The sequence below is a fragment of the Pempheris klunzingeri genome, chromosome 21 (assembly GCF_042242105.1).
Source record: "Pempheris klunzingeri isolate RE-2024b chromosome 21, fPemKlu1.hap1, whole genome shotgun sequence".
NCBI lineage: Eukaryota > Metazoa > Chordata > Actinopteri > Acropomatiformes > Pempheridae > Pempheris > Pempheris klunzingeri.
The window spans coordinates 20,066,415-20,091,876 of record NC_092032.1 but is presented as its reverse complement, the minus strand read 5'-3'; the positions used below and the strand labels follow the sequence as shown (position 1 = coordinate 20,091,876).

The window sequence follows — 25,462 nt, the reverse complement described above, 5'->3', positions numbered from 1 at the left end:
GCTCTGCTTCGTTCGCACAAAGATCAGCTCAGCAGCCACCGAATCATGCCGCCTTCAGGGGCTGTCGGAAATATGAGCGCTACGACAAAAGAAAAAAGAAAGGAAGATTAAGTGACACACAAATTTAGTGAAAGTGGGAATTAATTTCTTCTGCACACAACAAGTCGTAATGCAGAAGATGTCCGTTTAACGTTTTACATCTTGTTTTGCCTTTAACAGATATAATCTACATTTTTAGTATTTTTTTTTATCATATTGTGTATTATAAATGTGTCTTTAACATTTTTGTATCTTATATTTTTATTTTGCATTTATTTTTCTTAATTATGCACCAATATACCAAGCCGAATTCCTTGTAATGTGAAAACTGACTTGGTAATAAATGCAATTCTGATTCTGTTTTAGATTCTTTTTAGAGCACCAATCAAACAACAACACACACACAAGAGTATAAAATAATAATAATATAACTACTACTAATAATACTACTTCTACTACTAATAATAATAACAATATAAACTTTATTTATACAGCACCTTACATGCATAGATACTGTATGTATACAGTGGGTTTATATTTCCACATAAAAAACATTTTCCTGCTGTCTTCAAACAAACTTTAGAATAATGAATAAAACAATTGAGGTTTTTATTCCTCAGGAGACAAAAAAGTAATAACTGATGTTATTCAAGGCTGATTAACAAAATAATGTGTCTGTTTCTGTTTTGTACACAGATTAAAAATAATAAACCACCTCCATGTTGATCCCATTTTTACTTATCGTCATGTAAATGTTATGTTTTCATATTGACTGAACACAGTTTCATGTTTGTTTGTATTTTTATTAAGCTTTTGTCTTCATGTAGCACATCATGATGATCCTCCATGTTTCGGTGTAATAGCAGAATTATAAAATTGAGAATGATTTATAAAAAAACAAGGACGTATATGAATTAAAAAAAATACAAATAAGGGAAATATTCTATTTTCTAATATTCTAAATAAATATAATAAAATAAACATATTAATAGAAAAATGCAAGTAAATTATAATATTAATAAACATTATAGATTACAATTATAAACTATAATAACACAAAATTACTGAAAAATATAAAATAAATAAACACATAAGGACATACATTAGAATTTTTTTTAAATCTCTAAAATTCTGTTGTTTTTTTTTACTTTATTTTGTTTCCTTTATTCATTTTTTTAAAAATAGGGAAAGAGGGTTGTAAACCTAAAAAAATAAAATAAAAAGAATGAATAAAGAAATTTCCAAATAAAAACAGTTTAGATATTTGTTACTCACGCATTCACGTTGTCATGGCAACAAATCATATATTCATGCGTAAAACAGCGAGTCACATAATAAACTCACCTGTGAAGCACTCGATCCTGAAAAGTCGGAGCCAACGAGGATTCCCTGAACGCAGCACCAGCGTCACCGAATGACGTCGCCGTTGGACTACAACCATGGCCGCACAAAACAACTACAGACGCCTCGGCGACAGATATTGCAATATCTCCCACGCATGCGCATTAGGCCGTTTCAGTCACCTAATATGACATTTAAAATATGCATGCATGAGAGCAGCCGCGCGGCTCGTGACATTTAGCTCCCCGTCCTTTAATCTGTGCGCTGCTGGTGTCACATTAAAATCATCCGGATGGAAACACGGATGTCTTCCTTCAGCAGTCCGGCGGCTCGTGGTGTTCGTCCCACTGACTGTGCATTATTTTACATTACACGCACTGACTTAAATTATTTTTTAATCCTCAGTGGGAACCAAAATGCTCCCCAAACACACGCCGAGCATCATTTACATGGTGTGCCGCCTCTGAAACGGCCCGAATACGACCCCTGCTGGTTGATGTCTGAATGACTACAACAGTTAAAGTACTAACACCACACTAAAAATACTCAGTTACAAGTAAATGTCCTGCATTTATCTGTTAGTTAAGTAAAAGTATCTGAGTATAATCAGGAAAATGTGGTTGTTATATCACTCTCTTCAAAACCACCAGACTCCATTGACAAAAACAGTAATTTTACCTTGCAGAACACAGGAATTGCTGTTCTTCCGCTACCTCGACTGGTTTGTTTGTTTGTGTTATTCTGTGGTGTTGGTGTTGTTTAAAGTTGGTTCACATCCGACAAATACTTTAACGTATGCACAATAACACAAACAAACTAACCATTCGAGGCAGCAGTTGACCAGCAACTCCCAAGTCCCTTAAGGTAAAATTAGTGTTTTTGTCAATGGAGTCTGGTGGGTTTGAAGAGAGTGATAAAACGTCTGTTTCTGGTAACTCCACACCAATCTGATGACATGTAAAAACCTGAAACTGGTATGAAAAGATGATTCAGGTCACTAGAGCTCCAAATGTAGATTAATCTGCAGCTGAAAGTAGTCCCTAACAGATGCACTTATTCTCTCCTACTTAAGATGCTTAAATCTGCAATGTCCCGCTGTTTGGGGGGAATTAAGGACATATGCTGCAGGAAGCAGAAAGAGGAAAAAGACGAAGATAGAGAGAACAATATGGAAAAGGAAGAAAATTTATTGCGCAATTCAAAGCCAAAGAAAAAAAGGGCTTTTAATATGCTTCTTAGTGATGTGCATTGATTTGGCGTCTCTGAAACATTGTTTGAAACAACAAGAACAAAGGTCAGAGGGCACAACATCTTCTTTAAATACACAGCTGCACAACCATGTGATGCCCGATTTATACTTCGCCCATAAATCTACGGCATATGTACGGTGCTAGCATTAGCATGTTTTTTGTAATTTGAGTGTATTTACCCTTTACACTGTATGATTTGTATGTAATATAAACCACATAACACATTACATACAATGACTTTATACAAAATATAAAGTAAACTGCTTCATAAATTGGGCCGTTTTGTGTTTAAATAATGTTATGTGTACATTTTTCTGTGCGTTTTCAATGAATCCAGTGTAAAATCATGTGACCTTGGACACTCAGCTCCTCAGGACAGGTGTTTGCTCCATCACCTGCGTCTTCATCTGAAACAGCAACGAGTCAAATACACAGACACAGAAATGATTGTTCAGTACATGAGGACACTCAAAGGTGCTGCGTCTTTGTAAAAGTGTTTGTGAAATGAATGCTGGCGCCACATTTAAGGTTAAGTGTCAGGTGTTTCTAAAAATAAAGATCCTGTATGTCTGTATCTGTATACTGTAGATATCTGCTACGGGTCAAAAACAACCCAGAAGGAAGCAAAAACAGCTGCTATATTACTTGGTTCAAAGCCACCAGACTCCATTCACAAAAACAGTCATTTTGCCTCCTGGAACAGGGGCGTTACTGGTCTACTGCTGCCTTGACTGATTGGTTTGTTTGTGTTATTGTGTGATTTTGGTGTTTTAAAGTATTAATTCAAATCCAAACTTATGTGTTAAGATATCAAAACCACAGCAACTAGAGCAGCAACTCCTGTGCTCTACGAGGTACAATTATGGCTTTTGTGAATGGAGTCTGGTGTGTTTGCAGAGAGCGCTATAACGGCTGTTTGTGCTTCTACTTTTGTACTTTTATTTTACATTTACTTGTATTTCTACCTCTTGCTATGATGATCTAAGAGATCTTGAATCCTTATTATTTTGTTTTCTCCAGTATGTTCTAATTAAAGGTTACATGTTCTAGTGTTGTATTCTGTAGCTGTGTGCAAGACACAATTCTAAAAAACTCAATTATAACGAATGCTTGAAATGTCAAATAAATTAACGTTAATGTAGTCAGACCGGTTTCCTCTTGGCTTGCATCATTTCCTGCTGCTGCTTCAACCGCACCTCCTCCAGACTCATACAGCCACCTGCGAACACACACACACACACGTTTAATATGTTTATTCCATTCATCTGACTGTACAGGTGTGTGTGTGTGTGTGTGTGTGTGTGTGTGTGTGTGTCTCACCAACACTGCTGGGGTTAATGGAGACATAACCCATCGCTCTGCTCAGCCGAAGCTCCTCCAAAGCGGCGAGCTCCGCCTCCGCCTCTGCTCGACCAATCACACATCACATAACAAATTAAGCCGACGCGAACACTCCAACATCATCTGGTCTGTGGCAAACATTTAATCTGTAGAGGTAATAATAATTAATCAACAATAAAATGCTTTGTCATTTTGACTAGTAGTAAATAACTGTTAGTTAACTGGTTGAAAAGTTAATTGTACAAATCAACTATTACCATTGGCTTCCATTCAAACTCAATTAATTGGTAGTAATTCAAATTAAAGATATCAGCATTTCACTACTAACCAGTGAAAAATGTTAATTTTTTATATTAACTAGTGGAAAATTATAGATATCTGTAACTTAATTACAATGAGTCGACTTTTACCATTGACTTCTATTGAGTGACGCTGAGTGTTAGTAAGTTCAAATTAAAGATATCTACAGTTCATCACCAACTAGTCAAAAATGTTAATTTGTTAATATTAACTGGTGGAAAAGCTAATAGCAGATATCTGTAATTTAATTACGAGTCGACTTTTACCATTGACTTCCATTCAAACTCAATTACTGATGTTTTAAAGAATTACTACCAGTTGTTTTACAGATTTCTTGAATCAACATTTTCAAAATGCTCCTCTGATTCAGTGTTTAAAGGGTTTTTGCCGTAACGACTCACTTCTCTGGATCTCTCTCCTCTTCTTTGGGTTCGGGGGAATGACAGTAAAAGCTTTGTGGCTGAAACAGAGAAAACACACACACACACACACACACACACACACACAATCTGGTTTATTCTCCGTGTTTTAGGGATTCTGTGAGTGAGCGGAATCACAAACATAGTCGTTATATAGCTCTCTGCAAACACACCAGACTCCATTCACAAAAACAGTAATTTTACTCTGCAGAAAATGGGAGTTGCTGGTCTAGTTGGTGTGACTTTGGTGTTTTAACATATTATTTTGGATCCAAACTAATGATTTAATACACTAAAAATCACATAACAACACAAACAAACTAACTAATCAAGGTTGCAGTAGACCAGCAACTCCTGTGTTCTGCAAGGTAAAATTTGAATTTTTGCCAATGGAGTCTGGTAGCTTTGACGCGAGTGCTATAACGGCTGTTTGTGGTTAAACTAAAAGGATCTCACAGGTCTATCTCTGCAGAGATCCTTCCCACGGTGTTGTCAGACACACACAGACACCACTTCATGACCTAAAAATGAGTCAAAGGAAGCATCCATTGTTTGCGGATGTTCACAGTGACAGTGTTCAGCAGTTCAACCTGCAGGTGTGACATGACAGTGGGCAGTAAAGCGTGTGGGATTAATCCACGGCGACAGATGGCCACAGACAACAACAGGAGGAGGACGGATACTTCAGGACAGTACACACCTGCCTTTTACTGCAGATATTTCACACACACACACACACACACACACACACACACTGAGAAAGGCACCAGCAAGATTCTGTAAAAGTGCACAGATGCCATGAAAATAATCCTTTAAAACAAATATTTAGCCTTATTATGGTTCAGGGGCATAAAAATCTGATGAGCAAGAATATTATGTACTTTATTTTAGATTTAATTGTATTCAAGCAGGTGTTCAGTAGCACTAACAACATTAAAACGAACCTGGAGGTAGATTATAGTTGAGTTATACCTGAGTGTATTTTCTTTTTCTAATAAATCAATAGTTTAGACTCTTAGTTTAAACTAAGTGTAAACTTGAGAGAACTTTTTAAGCACAAAGGGTAACAGTGAGTTAGAAGTATCTGTTATTAAGATAATAAACAATATCAAACAGCACCTTTAGCTCAGATATCATCTGTATTGTCTGAAGATCAACCCTGTAGCCTTCAGTGTGACTTCAGGGCTGAAAAAAGGAAATCTGACAAACAACTATGGAGGATTAACCCTTTTATTTTGGGACTATTTAAAGAACAGATGCATGAACAAACACACATTTTAATGTTTCAGTGACATCATGTGTCGCCTTGGATGGAAATAAGGTACCAGAGTGGATAACAAGCACGAGGACTTCTCCTCCGTCTCACCTCTGACTTCCGCTCTTCGTCTCCGTCCCGGCGCTCCGCTGCTCCCTCGTCACCTCCCGGCATTTTGGGTTGCCAGCAGCATGCAGCGTCCTCCGATGGTCCGGGTTTGTCCTGGACCTGTTCTCGGCCCCCCTAGGGGCGGTGGAGCTGGACCTGGTCCTCCTGTCGCTGCTGGGTTTGCGCTGCGCCCCACGGGTGTCCCCCTGTGGACACCTCGGGCAGCTGGACGCGCGGTTTTTACGCACAGGCGGCACTTTGAGCTCACTGCGCGCCCCGTTAACCACCGTCACCTTCACCGGTTTGGGTCTCTCGAGGGTTTTCCTTGGAGTCTCCACTGATTTTGGCTTGATGACTTTCGTTGATGGCATTTTTTCTTTTTCTATTTCGACGTAAAGTTTCTGTTTTTACGCGTCATCTTCTGCGCACTCATCCATAAACATCCACCAAAATCCAACTTTTCCTTACTGTGGCTCGGTTGCTATGGAGCTGGCACCCTGGCAACTGATGTCTCAAGTCACACAGAGCATGGCAGCATTTCCGGTCTGAAATTTCAAAATAAAAGCACCAACATTAAACCTTTAACAATAAAATCGCAACAAAACATGGCAGGTGGGTGCATTTGGCACCAATCACAACAACACTAATGATAAACTGACTTTAGCAGCAGAGCGGAGAACCATTCTGACAACCAAATACTCATTTTTTAAGCAGAAACCCGCAGGTTTTCTTCTTCTGTGAACTAAGTAGCTCTGAGTTTTGGGCAGCTGGTTGGACAAAACAAGCTGTTTCAAAATGCCAATGTGTCAGGAGATGATTTTTTCACTGTATTCTGACAGTTTTAGACCAAACAATAATGAGAATAACTGATAATGAAACGTTTTGTTAGTCGATACTCGCGTGTGTCAAGTATTTCCTTTGATATTTCGGCTTCAACACTTATTCAGACTACTTCTACTGATGCTCATCCACATTTAGAGAACGTAGTGCAGACCTGTAATATCATGTCAGTTTGCAGCGCAACAAGGTTAAATCTGTTTTAACAACCCAAACATTTGCAGTCATTTTATTGTGAAGGCAGCGCCGCCTGGTTTCCGGTGCAGACCCGGCTGTGTGCGCTCAGATTGGCGCAGATTAAAGTGAGTGACGCAGCAGAGTATTTGTTGTCAGTGTGCGTCCAATGACAGACGCTCATCCGATTACTGACACGAGACTCTACACAGGTCACATGACCACATAGAGCGAGATTAAACAACACGGAGCATAAATCTTCCTGTTTTATCCTTCAGCATCACAAGCAACACTAATAAACTGGGATTATATTACAGTACTACTACAGTACTACTACAGTACTACTACAGTACCACTACAGTACTACTACAGTACCACTACAGTACTACAGTACTACTACAGTACCGCTACAGTACTACTACAGTACCACTACAGTACTACTACAGTACCACTACAGTACTACAGTACTACTACAGTACCGCTACAGTACTACTACAGTACCACTACAGTACTACTACAGTACCACTACAGTACTACAGTACCACTACAGTACTACTACAGTACCGCTACAGTACTACCACAGTACTACTACAGTACTACTACAGTACTACAGTACTACTACAGTACTACTACAGTACTACTACAGTACTACTACAGTACCACTACAGTACTACTACAGTACTACTACAGTACTACTACAGTACCACTACAGTACTACAGTACTACCACAGTACTACTACAGTACTACTACAGTACCACTACAGTACTACAGTACCACTACAGTACTACTACAGTACTACTACAGTACCACTACAGTACTACCACAGTACCACTACAGTACTACTACAGTACTACAGTACTACTACAGTACCACTACAGTACTACTACAGTACCACTACAGTACCACTACAGTACTACAGTACTACTACAGTACTACTACAGTACTACTACAGTACCACTACAGTACTACAGTACTACTACAGTACTACTACAGTACCACTACAGTACTACTACAGTACTACTACAGTACTACTACAGTACCACTACAGTACTACTACAGTACTACTACAGTACTACTACAGTACCACTACAGTACTACAGTACTACCACAGTACTACTACAGTACTACTACAGTACTACAGTACCACTACAGTACTACTACAGTACTACTACAGTACCACTACAGTACTACCACAGTACTACAGTACTACTACAGTACCACTACAGTACTACTACAGTACCACTACAGTACCACTACAGTACTACAGTACTACTACAGTACTACTACAGTACTACTACAGTACTACTACAGTACCACTACAGTACTACAGTACTACTACAGTACTACTACAGTACCACCACTTTACATGACACCTTTAAATCCACCCATCCGATAGCTTGAACCTTTGTGCTGCATCATAATGATAGAAAGTCAAATAAAACAATAATAACTGCATCATTTATCTCATGTTGGTGATAGAATACATGACACATAATATAATATATATATATATATATATATATAATATTATATTATATTGGAATTAAATACATGAATTAAATCAAGACAGAAATGTTTTAGATTTTATGCCACTGAATTTAAGATTTTATATCTATAAAGTAAAATCTGATGCAGAATAAGAGTTTAAACTACAAAACACAAAGAGTACATAAAGTTGAGGTACTTGTACTTTCTGTTTTCTGCTACTTTCTACTTCCAGTCCACCAAATCTCAGAGGGAGATCCTCTACTTTAGTTACTTTACAGATTCAGGTGAACTAAACAAAGTATAATCAGCTCAACAGGAGGACAAAGAGGACGAGAACATAGACTTAAGAACAACAGAAATAAATGGCACATGATGCAAATGAACAACTGACATGAGTGTGGATTAATTAAACATATTAAACATAAATTGCATTAATATATCAATGAGGAAATTCACATTTGGAGCTTCCCAGGAGTATTTAATAAATATATAACTCAAACTGACTCCACATTTAGCAGCTGCAACATCAAAACAATGACCACATTAATGATTAATAACTGTCATCTAATAATATAAGAACTATTATTCTCCATTCTGCATTATGAGTACTTTCACTTTTTCACTTAAATATCATTCTCACTGCTGGACTTTTAGTTAGTTAGTTAGTTTAGTCAAGGTAAAAGTACTTCTCTCTCCCCTGCTGATAATATAATATTATTTTTTTTAATGCCAAAACCAGTTTTTGAACATTTCTCTAAATATGAACGGTGAGATACTGACATGGATCATGAAATACCTGCAGAATGTGAGTGTTTTTTTAAGAAGCCTGCATATTAATTATTGTTTTTAACACTTTCAGGACTGCGTTTTAATGTCGTCGCACTTGTACAATGACAACAGAGACATCTTCTGTTCTGCCTTTACACTAATAAAAGGTGAGAGTTCAGCTGATGATAACTCTGTTCTTTAATTCATGACTGTCAGGTGTGATTAAGCGCCTCCATGTCGTGCACAAGGAGCTGAGTCCTCCCCGCAGTGTGCAGCGCGCCTGCAGCAGCCTGGCTGAGTGCATGCGAGCCTCCTGCGGTCCTCCTGAGCTCTGAGTGGTGCTGTCTCGCCTCTGCCGCCCTGTGAAAATCTGCCTTCCATTGCATTTCTCCACCAGCCGACTAACCAGGCCCCTCGCAGCCGCTACACGGTGGCCCCGAGCCGGGCTGATTCCCCCCGCAGACCCGGCAGGTGTGACGGCGGTGGTCCACCGGAGGACGGGCGGCCAACGCAACCCCAGTGGATGCCGTTTTTACGGAGTGCTCCGCGGGAAAAGCCCGGGATGTGATCAAATCCTAACCAAAGTGCGACACACACAAGCCCATGCACATCATAAACGGGCCTGCCTTGCATTGCAACTTTGCGTTTTTTGGTTTTTTTGCGCCTCTCTGCAGCAGGGGGCCACGGGCACGTTATCAGAGGTGAGGCTGGGGAGATTATTGTCTCCGGGAGGGTGACGCGCTCTCCACAACAGCCCCTGCGCTGTCAGACGAGGAAGTGAGGCTTCACACACGCCCATTTCAGCCCGTCGACCCTGCTAAAAAAGCCCAGACCCGTTCATCAGACACCAGCAGCGGACTGTGGAGACATGCGGTCCCTCTCGGATGGACGACACCGGGAATAAGCTGCAGGACGACGCCGACTTGAGTGGGTAGGTGACCGCGCAGCTTTACGCATAACCTGGACATGACAATTCCCCAAATTGTTATTATCGTGAGACTTCTCCACTGTGAAGGCCTGTCTCCATCTTTTTTTTTTTTTTTTTGATAGTCACATGCATGATCTCTGGCCTAACTGTCACCGACATGCAGTGTGACTTATGGGAGCCATCGCCGTCCGTCTGCGAGCGTAAACTGGGGCCGAGGGAGCACAGCTAGCAGGCTGCGGGCCAGATGTCAGCATCTGCCCGCTCTGCGTGGAGTGGCACCTGCTTGCGTGGTGATGTTGCGTGAGTTCAGGCTGCAGACCCCGTTTAAACCTCAGTTTAAGTAGGTCCTCGCTGCAGATTTGCACCAATCTCCACATGTTGGGATAACTTCATCCACGTTTAGCCTCCAAGGACCATCAGCCCCTTTGTTTTGTTGATTAAGACCTCACAGAATTCAGAGATTTTGGCTGTGAAAGTCTATAATTAATTAGCTGATGGACAGAAATACTTTGGTAACATGTGTGCTAATAGATCAGACATTCTTTAAAGCAGGAAATGTAAAATAAACAGTGTCCACCTTGTCAGGTAAGCGGGTGAATCATCCAACAGGCCCACAGGACTCAGGGGGGGGCACAGGGCTCAGATCAGGGGCCACAGGGCTCAGATCAGGGCCACAGGGCTCAGGGGGGGGGGGCCCTAATGCAAAGCCTCTGTGTGAAGTCGCTGTTAATAACTTCAGATTTCCAGCAGCCATGTGGAGAACAGTCGCCCTGAACAAAAAGCTGCTTTGAAGGTGTCAAAAGACAGAAGAAAGAAACTGTGGTCTTATTTGTGGTTGAGAGCAGCTTGGTGTGTCTCTGCTGTACATCCTGTCCAGCAGCAGGTGAATTCAAGACAGTTCACCTGCTTTGCTGAGGGGGGGGGGGGGCTTTTACGCTTCTGATTCCCTTTGTCTTTTGTGGTAGGAAACTGAATGTGTGTGTTTAGACTTGGGATTGCTGCTCTCATTTGGACCACAATCGATGAATTAAGCTGCAGATGAATCCAAAATGAAAACAGTCTTCAGTTGCAGCCTTGATTCCAACTCGTGTAGTAAATTCACTATTAATGAAAAAGCACATCACTAAACCCATAGTACACTTAATAAAACTCTTTTCTAATGATGTAGGGCACCTCGGGGGTATTTATTATTATTTGGCTGAATAGTTTATTGACTAAAAATAACTAAAAAACTAAATCTCATATCTGAGAAGCTAGAATCAGCTGTTGTTTTTGTTTTTTATTTAGGTTTTTCCAGTTCTACCAGACATTAATAAAATGCTCAGTCTTGGCAGCAGACACCGTATCTGTATCTGTCCCATCAGATGAACGGGCGAGTAAATAAAAACAGACATAAATACACAGATATTTCCCACTTAGCTGTGACTGAAACGATTAATCGATCGATAAAACATGCAGGTTTATTTATTTAGCTGTTGATCGATGACTGATCGGGGGATAAGAAGCAGTCTGGCATCACCATGAGCTCAGTAACCGTAGCTGCTGTCAGAGGCTGAAGTTGGTGGTAACGTCGTGTCGGGTGTCAGTCAGCCGTGTGGCCTAAAATTTAAGGGCGAGACGCTACAGACAAAAAACATCATTTATTCACGCGCTGGCCAATTTGGAGATTTCTTTTGCTGCCATGACGCAGAAAACAGTCAGAACACACATACAGGTGTTTACTTTTAGATTTTCTCCTAAATTCACATCTTTAAAGGCCGTTTTCTCCAAAAGAGCCGGATGTCTCCACCTCAGCTCTTATAGACACACTGTTATTCCTCTCTGTCATTCACAGCCTGATGAACAGACCATTCTGGGTCTGTTTTGTTATGGCTGTTGATGGTATTGATGGAGATACCTTTGGCTCTAACATCTCAACAAACTGAAACTAGAATTTTGAGCCAGCGTTCAGATTTCTGTTCTGGAAATGCATGCAAATCAGCGCATACTTAATTAGATAACACCTCCTTTGCATATTTAAACATAAGGTCACAGAAAACTTGTAATACAAACACTAATTGTCTTAATCTAAGTAATCACCTGGGGAAGTTTCATGGTGATACCTGGATGGTGAAGATGACGGGCGGATTGTTTGTTTAATCCTTCGCTGTCGACCAAACGGACACACGAATAAATAACTACTGTTGTCTTTATGTTCTGTGTGCAGATTTTATCCTCAAATGTGGAGCAAGTTTCACGGCTTCACCTGTAACACGGGGATCATCCTGTTTTTAGGAGGGTTCCTCGAAAGTCCCCGTCCCAAAAACAATGTTTTAACTGTTTGGCTTTTTGCTCATTTTATTTCCTGCAAGTTTTAGTAGCTCTGCGTTGTGTTCAGGGGGGGTTTATTTTCTTTAAAGGCACAAAAATATAAGTACAGCAGCCCCATCACGGGACTACGGTGGCCGGGAGGTGCAAAACAATTTTACAATACGAGAAACACTTTTACAAAGCTGGAGACAAATTCACATTTGAGGAAACAAATTTACAAGACGTGAAACACTTTTACAAACGCAGAGACACTTTTACAAATAACTTTTTCAACCAGAAAGGGAATGTACCGCGTTAATCGGCTCATATGTTCGCCACAAAACGGGCAAAAGACCGCTTGACTGCCGTCCATCGTGGGTCGCCATGAACTCCTTATCACTTCCGGTTCTACTCAACAGTTGGTACATTCCCTTTCCGGTTGAAAAAGTTACTTGTAAATTTGTCTCGGCGTTTGTAAAAGTGTTTCACGTCTTGTAAAAATGTTTTCTCAAATGTGAATTTGTCTCCAGCTTTGTAAAAGTGTTTCTCGTATTGTAAAATTGTTTTGCACCTCCCGGCCACCGTAGGGGACTGATAAAGGAATATCTTGTCTGATCTCGGTGCTCCGTTAGCCTAGCATCTGACCTCACCTCTCCTCAGCAGGGCGTGAAGACGACTGAGGAGGACAAAATGTCAAAGGTCACACAACAACATGCCAAAAATAAAACTTGGGAACGAAGAAGAAGCTAATTATTGGCACTGATCTGGACATAAATGTTGATTATAATGTTTATATGATTATAAAAACATTGATTCTTTCCTCTCTGTCGCAGGGTGCCACAGTGTTGAAGGATGGACAGGGAGCTGGTTCGACTCAGCCAATCAGAGCACGGCGAGGCCACCAATGGAACCAGCCCTCAGACTCCCACCGCCGCGTCCGACCCCTCCACCCCTACGACCCCCACTCCTCCTCGACTCACCCCCAACCCCATGCTCCTGGACTCCCCCGCGCCCACGCTGACGCCCACCACCTCCTCCCCTCCTCCACCCCTCACCCCTGCTCCCTCCGTCTCCGCAACCCACGTCCCGAAGGTGGCGGTGGCGGCGGCTGGCGCTCCGTCCCCGCACATCCTCGTCCCCGCTCCCCCTAAACTCACCTCCACTGCAGCCCCCGCCCTCCGCACGTACTCCCGTCCGATCCTCCCCTCCCCAACTAGCGCCTGCAAAACATCTCCTACCACACAACCCTCCTCCTCTCTTCTCCCTCCTCCGTCCTCCTCCTCCTCCTCCTCCTCCTCTTCTTCTTCTTCCTCTCCTCCCGTTGTAGCCAGCACCACCTCGCCCCTCCTCTCTTCTTCTTCTTTTTCTTCTTCTGCAACGCACAGCAACACCACCTTGTCAACCAAGACCTCGACCAGCCTGACCAATGGGAACACAAGGCCTGTATCCACGCTGACCTCCACACCAATCACGCCCTTTCACACACCAGCCAGCCCACCTGGCCGACAGGTAATGGACACACACACACACACACACACACACACTGGATCTCCATAGGATCCAAAGACAAACCACATTAAAGGAATAGTTTGACATTTGGGAATTAATTTGAGAAATACACTTTCTGAGTGCTAGATATGAAGCTACAACTAGCGCCTGTTAGCTTAGCTTAGCATAAGGTGCTTGTTTGATCCACTGACAGGCTCAGAGTGTTATTCTAAGTGTCTGACAGCATCATGGAAAGGATCCCTACAGAGAGAGACCTGGAAGATCCTTTTGGTTTAACCACAAACAGCACACACACCAAACACAATATTTGTGTAACACTAAGTAACACAAACTAACTGACTGAGGCAGCAGTAGACCAGTGACTCCTGTTATCTGTGAGGCTTCATCTGACGCTTAATCATTACAGTTTCTCTTGACTTTCCCTCAATATTACAACATGACAGTAGTCAAACATGGCCTCGGCATCATGTTTAACAGGCTAACCTGCCACATAAACGGCAAAACGACATAAAACATGACAAAACTTACAGCTTACAATTGTGAGTTTAACACATTTCCCTCCAAAATAAAGTCAATCTGCTGGTCGTCACTTCCTCAGGTGGCAGGAAGCCATCTGGGAGGAGAGGTGTGTTGGTTTGAGTGTTTTGCTGGCGTAAGTGAGATAACAACAGTCACAACACAAATCAAAGTGAATCTTAGGGACTTAGGGAAGCTTAATGTGACCGTAGCTGTGATCACCTGCATCAGTGGATCCACACCGATCAGCTCTGTATTAATAATATTCAATCAGTGGCACTTCACAAGTCATTGATCCTGAGGCTGCTCCAACATACAGAACACTTCAGCCTGTTTTAACACACTCAACAGAGCCTTCAGGCACAAACAGGAAATAAAAAAAGTGCACCTGCTGAGAAGTATTTTGAAAAAGACTCAAATGATGAGAATCCTCGCTCACTGAAGCTGTGACGACCGACTGTGGAAACACTCACAGCTTTTATCCACCAACTCTAAATAAATTCAACAAAAAGTGCAATTCAAAAAGATTCAAACTTTTCCTCTGATTACCTTCTCAGTAGATCCTGAAAAACACTGAGCTTTGAAGACAATTGAGCAGCACTCACCTGAACCTCAGGTGAAACACCTGGCTGCCTTTTTGTCCTCAGTGGAAGAAAATCCACATCTGATGGAGTCGGTGTCAAACTTTTGCTCAATTAGCATGAAAACAAACTTTTCGGGTCTTCTTCTATGCTGTGACATGATGGGTGTCAATCAGCATTACGGGGCATCATCGCCACCTACTGTTAAGGAGTGTGAAGCCCCCTTCAGAATAAAAGCACAGGATTTTTTTTCTTAACATTTGTTGTTTGGACCCAAGCTAAGGTCCGCGACCCGCCAGTTGAGAATCACTGATCTAAACAAAGCGTTTTCACGTGGATTCACTGAAAGACGGAGCAGCAGAACAGACTTCACTCACACACACACACACACACACACACACACACACTGGAGACTTTTATGTTGAAAAGATATTTTGCATAATATTTAAAATATCATTCAGATCATTTTCAGTGTTCATTTGGTGCAAACACACACGTCTGTCTTATTTTTTAAGGAAATATAACAAGGACACATTCTCGCTCTAAAAGCTCATTTGCTTCCCTCCCCTCCCCTCCCCTACTCTCCCCCCTTTGTTCCAGGTATCTCAGGCTCACCCTGTGGGCACACCTGGTCTTGTACGAGCCAATCAGAGTCCCTCCCCTGTCAGGCAGAGGGTATCCCAGCAGACATTGCTCCTAGGGAAAGGTCTCAAAGGGTCTGGCCAAGACCAGGTGCTGCTTAGAGCCCAGATGGTAAACACACACACACACACACACACACACACACACACACACACACACACACACACACACACACACACACATTTACACAAATATCTGCGTCCAGTGCAGCTAAAAAGATATAAAGATCTGTGGTATTAAAATGAGAAATCAGTAGCAAAGGTCAGAGTGATGAGACATTCAGGGTATCTAGGAAATGCAGGCGCTGTGATAGTAATATAATGTTATTTAATTGTTTTACGTATCAGGATAAACCTGTTGAGATGACGTTGGCGGTGCGCGCTGTGTTTCTGATGCTGCTTTTGACTTAATTAATAATAGAAGCAGATAATAGAAGTAAAACATGAATTGTTTCTATAGCGCCTTGCGTGCACAGAGGCTTCTTAGAGTGCCTCACAAAACAGGTTTAGGAAATGACGGAGTAAAACAAATAAAAAATACAGCTGTGTTAAATAACCAGAGAGGAACGTCTGGTTTTGTTTACTCCCGTGAATTAAATACAGATAATAAGACAAAATCAAAGTAAGAATAATAAATAAATAAAAGCTCCCTCTTTTGATTTGCAACTTTGACAAATATTTATTATATTATCCATATTCCCCACATAACACACTAAAAACATTCATCTGGTTTCACTGCCATCGATGGAAACACCAGACCAGCAAAACCGTCCAAACTGAAAGTGAAAATACGTCTTTTAAGTCTGAATATTGATGGTTAAAAGGATCAATCTGGTGATAATATACATGTTTCTTGATGTCAACAAATCCCATGATATGACATGATATATTATATATTATATTATAGATGTATATTTAACTTAAAGTGAACAAATACAGTTGATGTGCTAATATTTTAAATGCATTTAAAAAATTAAAATGAGCGTCCACTCAGTGTGTAAAAGGACAAAACAAAACCTTTGCTTGTACGTATATGATGTTTGAAATGTTATTAAATATGCACTCTTGCACAAGAGAGCGCCAAATGTGTATTAATCCGCCGCTGAAAATAGTCCCCAGGAAATGCAGCCTGAGTTATATTTGACAAAAGCTACAGTGAGCCGCTCACATGGATAGAAGATATAGGAGTTATAGAGGAGCAGTGCATGTCATGTTTTATCGTACTGTATCAGAAGAGTCTGAACGACAAAACGCTGAGAGCTCAGGCACAAAGCGGCTCTTGTTTTCACAGTGACGGTCAGTAAACTGGACGCAGGAGCAGGAAGAGATGAAGGAGGAGGATATTAGTCAGTTGGTCTTCAGCGCTTCAATGTGGTTCCACTCTGCTTTAATACCTGCTTCCCTCCTCTTATTTCCTCCTCATGTGTTTTCTCTCCTGTTCTTTCCTGCAGCTGATTCTTACGTCCGCTATGCGACCCGCCCTGTCCTCCTCTTCCTCCTGCTCCTCCTCCTCCTCCTCTCCTCCCTCTTCTAACTCTGCCTCCGCTCAGGTGAGCAGCCAAGGAAACACAACTGTTCTGTTAAACATGGAGCTACCTTTTAGCTTAGCTTAGCTTAGCTTAGCTTAGCTTAGCTTAGCACAAAGACTGGAAACAGGTGGAAACAGGTAGCCTGGCTCTATCAGATGGTTACAAGATCCTCCTTGTGGCTCTGAACTTCCTGAAATAAACTCCATTTTTACTCCTGTTGTTGCACCAGTTAAAGCCGGGGTATGCACGCCACTACCGCAATAATACACCTTTTTTCTAAACGCCACGTGAGAGCCCCCTGATGCGTACCTGTCGTTCATAACATCTCCGCCTCTGCATGTAAAGACTCTGATGACCGCTCCTGTGTAGATAAAACACTTTGATTTGACTCTTTTAGATCATTCGGTTGAATGGTCGTCCCGTTTGGTTGCTGCGAGCCACCGTACTGGGTTTGTGTCTGGGTTCTGGGTTTGGCTCCTTCAGCCATGTTTGTCCTCAAGCTTTCACCTTCGTCTGCGTACGAGTGATTTGCAGGTCTAATCACAAATATACAAACATCCTTGCATGTGAAGTTCATACAGGAAGCCATAGATCAATACCCTTCAGAGGATGCTAACAAATCATTTATGTGTGTGAAACATTAGAAACAGTGAAAAAAGTCCATCAGTGGATCTTTGAGCCCGATGAAACCTCATCTCATGTCTCGGTTTGTGTGAAAAAACATCCAGAACCCAAAAATATTACATTTATTATAACACAAAAACTAGAAAAGCAGAAGTTTTCACATTTGAGAACCTTGAACCTGTTGAGTTATAGAATAAACCCTTTTTCTGCAGGACTTCCTTCCGCTGAATCAGACTGTCAGGATTATGATGGGATATTTGTGCAGTGGCACCAAAAATAAACTGCCCGCTCGTCTTTAAACTAATGAAATGTAGCGTGTTTCCTGTCTTTTCCAAGCTTACGGTTGCTAAGCTGTCATTGGACAGTCCCTGTTTGGGGGAGGGGTTTAGCTGTAACGCCTTGAATGAAAGCAGAAGAAGATGCGTTTGAGGTCTAACTGAACACCTTTCTTTATCTCCCCCTTTGCCTCTCCAGCTCCAGAGTCTCACCCTGAGGCCTCCTCCCCCCGGGGCCCTCACCATCCCCCCCTCCCTGCGCCTCAAGCCCCCCTCCTCAGCCCCGCCTCCCCTCTCTCGCCCTCACGCCCCACTCTTCCCCCCTCTCAGGCCGCGACCGCAGCCCAGCACCACGGCGACGGAGAGCCTGACCACGCCCAGCCGCCACCTCTCCGTCCCCCCTCCGAGTAGGTCCCCGAGGGAGGAGGGTGGTGCATCACTGCGCTCCTCAGTGTGGGATTCATTTAGGTTTTATATCGGCCTTTATTCAGCAGGAGGAAACTTCTGAAATCTAACATTTATCTGGCAATTAACACCTCAATTACAATCTTAATCCAGCAAAAACACTAGAAATCCTCATAAAATGAAAATATTATTGATGCACACAAATTTGTTTTATTACTGACACCTAATAATAGATAACGTTAAAGGAACCTGGGCCCTATTTTTACATACTTTGGGTTCAAAATGACTGGGAGGGACAAAAGCGGCAATGGCTGCAACATAATCCTTTGGGACAACGTCACCTGATCACAGTAGGTCCACTAAAAGTGAGACAGGCTCAGAGTGTTAATTCTAAGTGTGTGACAGCATCATGGAAAGGATCCCTACAGAGAGAGACCTGGAAGATCCTTTTGGTTTAACCACAAACAGCACACACACCAGACTCCATTAAAAAAAACAGGGATTTTAGCTCACAGGACACAGGAGAGCTGCTGGTCTGCTGCTGCCTGATCGGTCAGTTTGTTTGACTTATTGTTTGCTACACAAATATTGTGTTAAACCCAAACTAATACTCTACTCAAACTAATACTCACGGTTAGATCTGCAGCCTGTAATCTAACCTGAGAGGCCTCAGAACACGTGTGAGTGCAGCAGCCTGTTATATGTGATATGTTCTATATTATTATTTTATCAAACCTCCTCTCTTCTCTTATCTGAATGAAAGCAGCCAATAAAGCCTTTAAGGTTTTTAAAGGCAGATAATTGAGACATGAACTCCAGTTTTACTGGAGCAGAATAATGGTACAGTACAGACACACTGATGTTTTTCCAGTGACGTCTTCCTCAGGTAACCTGATCCACGATATAAATACACTGATTCACCTGGGTATTTCATGCAGCGCGAGTGTTAATTGTCAGTTTGTGCAGCAAGTATCCATCATCCATCTTACTGAGCTGCAAAAACAAAGAGCACATTTCATCTTCACATTTAGTGTCATTTTCCACAATAGATGGATGATTAATTTTTATCTTTATAAAATGACGATGAAAACGTTGAGGAGCCCAATGTGATCCAAAACCCAAAGAGAGTTTTTGTATTTGGTTTTTATGTAAAGATCTGACAGGAATGAGGGGAAAAAGAGAAAGAAAGAGAGGTCAAGTCACATTAAATTTTATTTACAGCAAAATCACTCTCTTCAAAGCCACCAGACTCCATTGACAAAAACAGTAAATTTTACAGGGCAGTTGCTGGTCTGGTGCTCCCTCGATCAGTTAGTTTGTTTGTGTTACTGAGTGAATTTGGTGTTCAGATCCAACTCGGTATTTGTTTTAGAAACAGCAGTAACACAAACAAACTAACCAATCATGGCAGCAGTAGATCGGCCACTCCCACCACTGAGAGGTAAAATTACTGATTTTATGAATGGAATCTGGTGGGTTTGAATAGCACGATGCAATAGCTACTTCTGCTTAAACCAAAAGGATCCTCCAGGTCTCTCTCTGTAGGGATCCTTTCCATAATGCTGTCAGACAATCTGAGCCTGTCAGTGGCTAAAACAACCACTTTTAGTGGACCTACTTTGATTATGCACAGTTGCCTTACAGGATTAGATAAATATAAATAAATTACAGCCTGTAAGCCACCCGTTTCTCAGCTGCCAGCTGAAGTGATCTACTTAGCCAATTCCAGAAGTGTTTGGAACTATGAAATATATGAAAACCCAAGGCCCAGGTTTAGAAATACGATATAATATCAGACTCTCAAATATTGATACGAGCCTCAAAACTCAAAATATCAGTTGGCTCTAATAATCACGAAGCTGTTTTCTAACTGTGAAGCTGGAAGCGGATATTTAAGGGGAAACTTTTGGGGACAAATGAACTCATTCACTTGTCTGTTTCAGCTCTCTACTCTCCAGTTCGAGCCGTCCCTCTGAGGCCCAGACTTCACTCTCCCAACGGTCACCGAGCGGCGTCTCCACGGCAGATTTCAACCCTCCAACCGATCGCTGCTGCCCCCGTCAGTCAGGCCTCCCCCGTCAGCAGGCCGCTGGCTGGACTAAAGAACTGTCCGTTAACGCAGACCTTGCTGAGGCCCAGCCAGTCCCAGCACGGCTCATTATCTGTCACCAACCCCATGTCTGTTTCTCCCCATTTCGAGCGCTCGCCTTCTGCGGCGAGGCAGCTGCAAATCATCGCCCTCTCTTCGGGCCGCCAGCCGCAATCCGGCACGTACACCCACACTGTGCAGTCGGCGCCTCCGATTGCAGAGACGCCTGAGCTGTCCAGCCAATCAAAGAGGACTCTGAGCGGTGAAGACGTGCTTCCTCTTCCTCTAAACCCCTCGTTGCCAAAAACCACCTCTCCTCTGCCTTCGCCGCCGTCTCTCCTGAGTCCAGCATCCCCTCCGAGTCAGACCGGTCCTCAAACACAAAGCGCCACTCAGAAAGGAGACGTGAAGGAGAGCGAAGAGCAGCGAGAGAGAGGACGAGGTGGAAGGCAAGGAATCAGAGACGAGGGGGGTAAAGAGGGCAAAGACCTAAAGCTGGAGAAAGACGACCAAAGAGAGAAAGCGAAGGAGGAGAAACGGAGGCTTTCGGCTGAAAGGGAAGGAAACATCGTCGGTCCGAAGGAACGGGAAGCTGAAACAGGCAGAGAAGAAGAGCAAATGGAGGTGACGGAGGAAGGCCAGAGTGACAGAGAAAGGGGTGAGGAGAAAAAGATGGAGGAGGAAGAGGAAGGAGAGACCGCCATGGACCAGTCTGAGAGCCTGACCAGTCAGATTCTCCATCAGCACCAGGACACAGATCCCATCTCAGTGCTCGATACCGTTAAAGACTCCAGCGTGGAACAGAAACCCATCCTGGGTCTCATTCCAGCTCCAGTTACAGTCCAAACCCAGGGTCCAGTCCCAGTACCCGTCCCAGTACCAGTACCAGCTCCAGCTCCAGTCCCAGTACCAGCACCAGTAGCAGCTCCGGTCACAGAGGTCTGCGTCCAAAGTCAGAGACTACCAGAGTCTCATCGAGACCTCCAGCCCGTCGGCCAGGAGGACTTCTGTGAGAACATGTCAACGCAGTCCGACAACCAGTCAGGTACCTTCAGCCCACACTAACATTCACATCGACCTCCAGACATCCATCAGCGTGAACTCCTCACTCCTCACGCAGAAACGACTTCACAAACACCAGAGATTTCAGAAATTAATAGACGTCTTCGTCTTTGAGGGGTGAAACAAATAAGAAAACAGGCGCCAGCTGCGTGTGGCGGAGCAGAAAGTCGCGATGCGTTTATTACGGCTGGGACGATACGCTTTCGACTAAATACCATGAGGCACATTTCTAAAAACATATCTGCAGAAAACTGGTAGATAATTATATAAGAGAATTACTCTTAGATCTGTTAGATGTGCAGCGATCGACCCAACATCTGCTTTCTCCCAAACATTTAATTCAGTGTGTTTCAGCAATAAAGGGAGGTTTGAATCTGGTGGTGACGTTATTGCAATAAGATCTAAGATAAGATGAACTAGATTAATCCAGCAGCAGGCACAGCAGCTTAATATTCAGGCAAATGTGAACACATGGACTGGACAAGTTGAATCATACTCGTCTTCCTACAGTAGATCGTTTCTCCAGCAGCATCATTATTGTTGTAGTAGATAGAAAAGTGGTGAATAAAATGTGCGACAGAAAGAAGTTTTTGCATCAACAGGTGACTTCAGGTTTAAAAACGCTGCAGTTGCCCTTTAAGGTTTCCTGCCTCAGAGCTGAAGAACCATGAAGCATCACTGACTCTGATCGCTGTCTTTGCTCCTCCCAGCGCTGTCCAGCCTCTCCTCTCAGTCTCCCCCCTCCTCGCCCTTCATCACCCCGCCGGCAGAAAACCCTCCTCCCCTCCTCCCGGCTCAGACCGTCCACCCGACCGACCTCAGCCTGTCGCAGCACGAGGCGGAGAAGGTCGACAAAGCTGACGGCGAGTCGCGGCGGCCGTCCGGGGAGGACGCCGACGTGGGGCTGCTCGGCCAATTGGAGGATGAGTCCGAGAGCTTCGGCCAACCGCTGAGCGGCTCCTGGGAGCCGAGGGCGTGGCCTGAGGGGCGGCAGGTTCTGACTCACCTGGTGGAGGGATTTGTCATCCAGGAGGGGCTCCAACCGTTTCCTGTATGGACACACACACACACACACACACACACACACACACACAGACAAAAATTATGTCAATTTTTAAAAACTTTAGATCAAAGTTTTAACAGAACAGGATCTCATGAATTAAATTACAAATATTTAGATGTATGTGCAGACGAAAAAAGACAGACTTAAGAAAAAGGTGCTCACAAAAGGGTCCGTTAGCTGCAGAGCAGATGAAGAAAGTTTGTTTGGTATAATTACAGTAGTCATGTTTAGTATTTAAAAGAAGTTACATCTGAAGATGTTATATTGACATATAGCAGATATAAAGCAAACGGAACTGTTCCTACATGTTTCCCCCACATAGAAATGTAAAAATAAACTCAAAGATGCAAGAGGGGGGAGTTCCTCTTCCCCCGAAATGATTTGCACACCAACAGGAGCTCACAAATGGCCGCTCACTGCATGTGTGTCACACCGCGGTGCGTTTAAGTACCTTTCTGTCGTGCAGGTGAACCGCTCGTCCCTGCTGGTTCCAGAGCAGGTGACCAACCAGCAGGAAGTGAACGGGACCAACGGGAAAGCGGAGTCGCCCGTGACGGACGTGGCGAAGCAGGCCGAGCACTCCACTGATTCGGAGGAGGAGGAGGAGGAGGAGGAGGCGGGAGACACTGACGACCCCGGGAACAGTAAGAGGCGGTTATAAGGAGCTGTCCCAGGGTGCATTGCGTGCAGGGACACGGCGTGGACAGTGTGCTAAATCTGGTGCCATAGATTAGTTTTAAATAAACTAATAAACCAAAAAGATGGGAACGATCTGGTTGACGCTCCCTCGGTTGAATATCCGCCGACCTGACTGGCCAAGAGATGACCAGAAACACACTCCTCCCCGCCGCAGCTCCACTTTGTGTATTTTTAGAAACAAAAACTTGTGCAGCTCTGAAATCAAACCCAGTTGACCGGTTTGTCGTGCGCACACAGGGTCGGCCCACAGGGACAGGACGGTGCTGCACTGCCAGTTCTGTGGGAAGAGAGGCCACGCTCACAACTTCATGCGGTCCAAGCGCTTCTGCTCCACTTCCTGTGCACGCGGGTGAGACCTGACTTCAGTGGCTCAGACTCAAAAAGCAGCTGTTGTGTACAGTGTGGCCCCGCGGTGCTTTCAGGGGCGTCGCTGTCACGGCTGCAGCGCTTCACAGGATGTGGTTGTGCGGCCTGTGTCGAAGCACGCAGGTGTTAGAAACAAATTTGGGTGTGAATCAAAGCTGCAGATCACCTCACATGTCCCGCTCTGTCTCTGGCAGGTTTAACGTCCGTCTGACAAAGCGCCTGCGGGCTCTGAGCGCCGGCAGCCGGTCGGAGAGGCCCCGCCCGGCTCTGAACAGGGCCGAGTCCGTTCCCGGGAAGCCTCTTTTACTGCGACTGGTAGGGACCCTGAACTCACCGCCAGTTTAAAAACACCCACCACACTAACGACTTAACTCTTCACACGTGACATAACCTTTCTTTTTATGCACACTCGACCATTTCAGAGGTGTTTTTGTGTCGTATGGGCAGAGATTTTTTTAGAAAGATGTGTTTGTGGAGGGGAAAATACTTTTTAACTTATGCTAACGCAACAATTTGTTAAGAAAACAAGTTCACAAGGAAATCCCTTTTACTCTTCCCCTGGCTGAGGAATCACCACACACAGAAGCTAAGTGACACCAGACTCCATTGACAAAAACTGTAATTTTACTTTATGGAGCTCCAGTAGCCTTTCTTCTCCAGGCCACGCCCCCCTCCCCCCCTCTCACACAGGTGACCAGGAACAGGAAGCACACGACCTGAGCCTGTATCTGTATCTGATGAAGATGATTATTGTTTTGTGAAAAAACAGCTCCCAGGTTTTAAAACAGCGGAGTTTCCCTTTAAAGTGAATGAACTCATCTGTCCTCACATGACTTCCTGCAGCCTCGTGACCTCTGGAGTGCCGGTCGGCGAGAGAAGGAGGGAAAGGAGAAGGCGGCGGCGGCGGCGGCAGAGGAGGACGATGATGAGGAGGAGGAGGAAGAGGAGGAGGAGGAGGAGGAGGAGGAGGACATGGAGGGAGGAGGAGGAGGTGAGGAGGAGGAGGAGGAGGAGGAGGAAGACGACGACGGCGGGGAGGAGGATCCTGCTGTTGCCATGACAGCCAGGATGGAGCGGCGGACGGCACGGAGAGCGAGGAGGGCGTCGGCGCCCGCCTTGACCACCTCTACGCCCACGACCACGTTCAAGCCGGCCCCCTCCCAGTGGAGCGTGGAGGAAGTGACCGCCTTCATTCACACCCTGCCAGGTGAGCCTCTGCCAGGTGAGCCTCTGCCAGGTGAGCCTCTGCCAGGTGAGCCTCTGCCAGGTGAGCCTCTGCCAAGAGAGCCGGTTTGATTTATCGGGACGCTCCGGCGTGTTAATCTGCAGCAGATGACGCCTCTTTATCTGATTAAGTGTGTCGCAAAACGCCGGAGTGAAAGTTAACCGCCGGGTGAGGAAACGTACATACTTTACCCGTCAGCGTGAGTGACATCACTGAGAAACATGAGGAAGACACAGAGAGGCGGGGCCTCAGGTGTCTCACCTCAGGTGTCTCACCTCAGGTGTCTCACCTCAGGTGTGGCAGCTTTTAAAGGTGCAGTCTGTAGGATTGGCAGAAACAG

The 25,462-nt window shown here is 43.9% G+C and overlaps 1 protein-coding gene across 2 annotated transcripts in view; it reads left to right on the top strand.

Moving 5' to 3' along the window:
* The first annotated feature begins 9,723 nt into the window (after nt 1-9,723).
* Nucleotides 9,724-25,462, top strand: part of LOC139221069 (polyhomeotic-like protein 3) — a 17,062-nt gene continuing 1,323 nt past the window's right edge. The window contains exons 1-11 of one of the 2 annotated variants that reach the window (XM_070852978.1): nt 9,724-10,252; nt 13,372-14,047; nt 15,745-15,897; nt 17,237-17,335; nt 18,413-18,620; nt 20,562-21,752; nt 22,480-22,820; nt 23,299-23,476; nt 23,769-23,880; nt 24,092-24,212; nt 24,741-25,104. In XM_070852978.1, coding sequence (XP_070709079.1) covers nt 13,391-14,047; nt 15,745-15,897; nt 17,237-17,335; nt 18,413-18,620; nt 20,562-21,752; nt 22,480-22,820; nt 23,299-23,476; nt 23,769-23,880; nt 24,092-24,212; nt 24,741-25,104 — 3,424 coding nt within the window. In that variant the 5' untranslated portion in view covers nt 9,724-10,252; nt 13,372-13,390. The remainder of the gene's footprint in view (nt 10,253-13,371; nt 14,048-15,744; nt 15,898-17,236; nt 17,336-18,412; nt 18,621-20,561; nt 21,753-22,479; nt 22,821-23,298; nt 23,477-23,768; nt 23,881-24,091; nt 24,213-24,740; nt 25,105-25,462) is intronic. The other variant, XM_070852979.1, reaches the window with a different exon arrangement.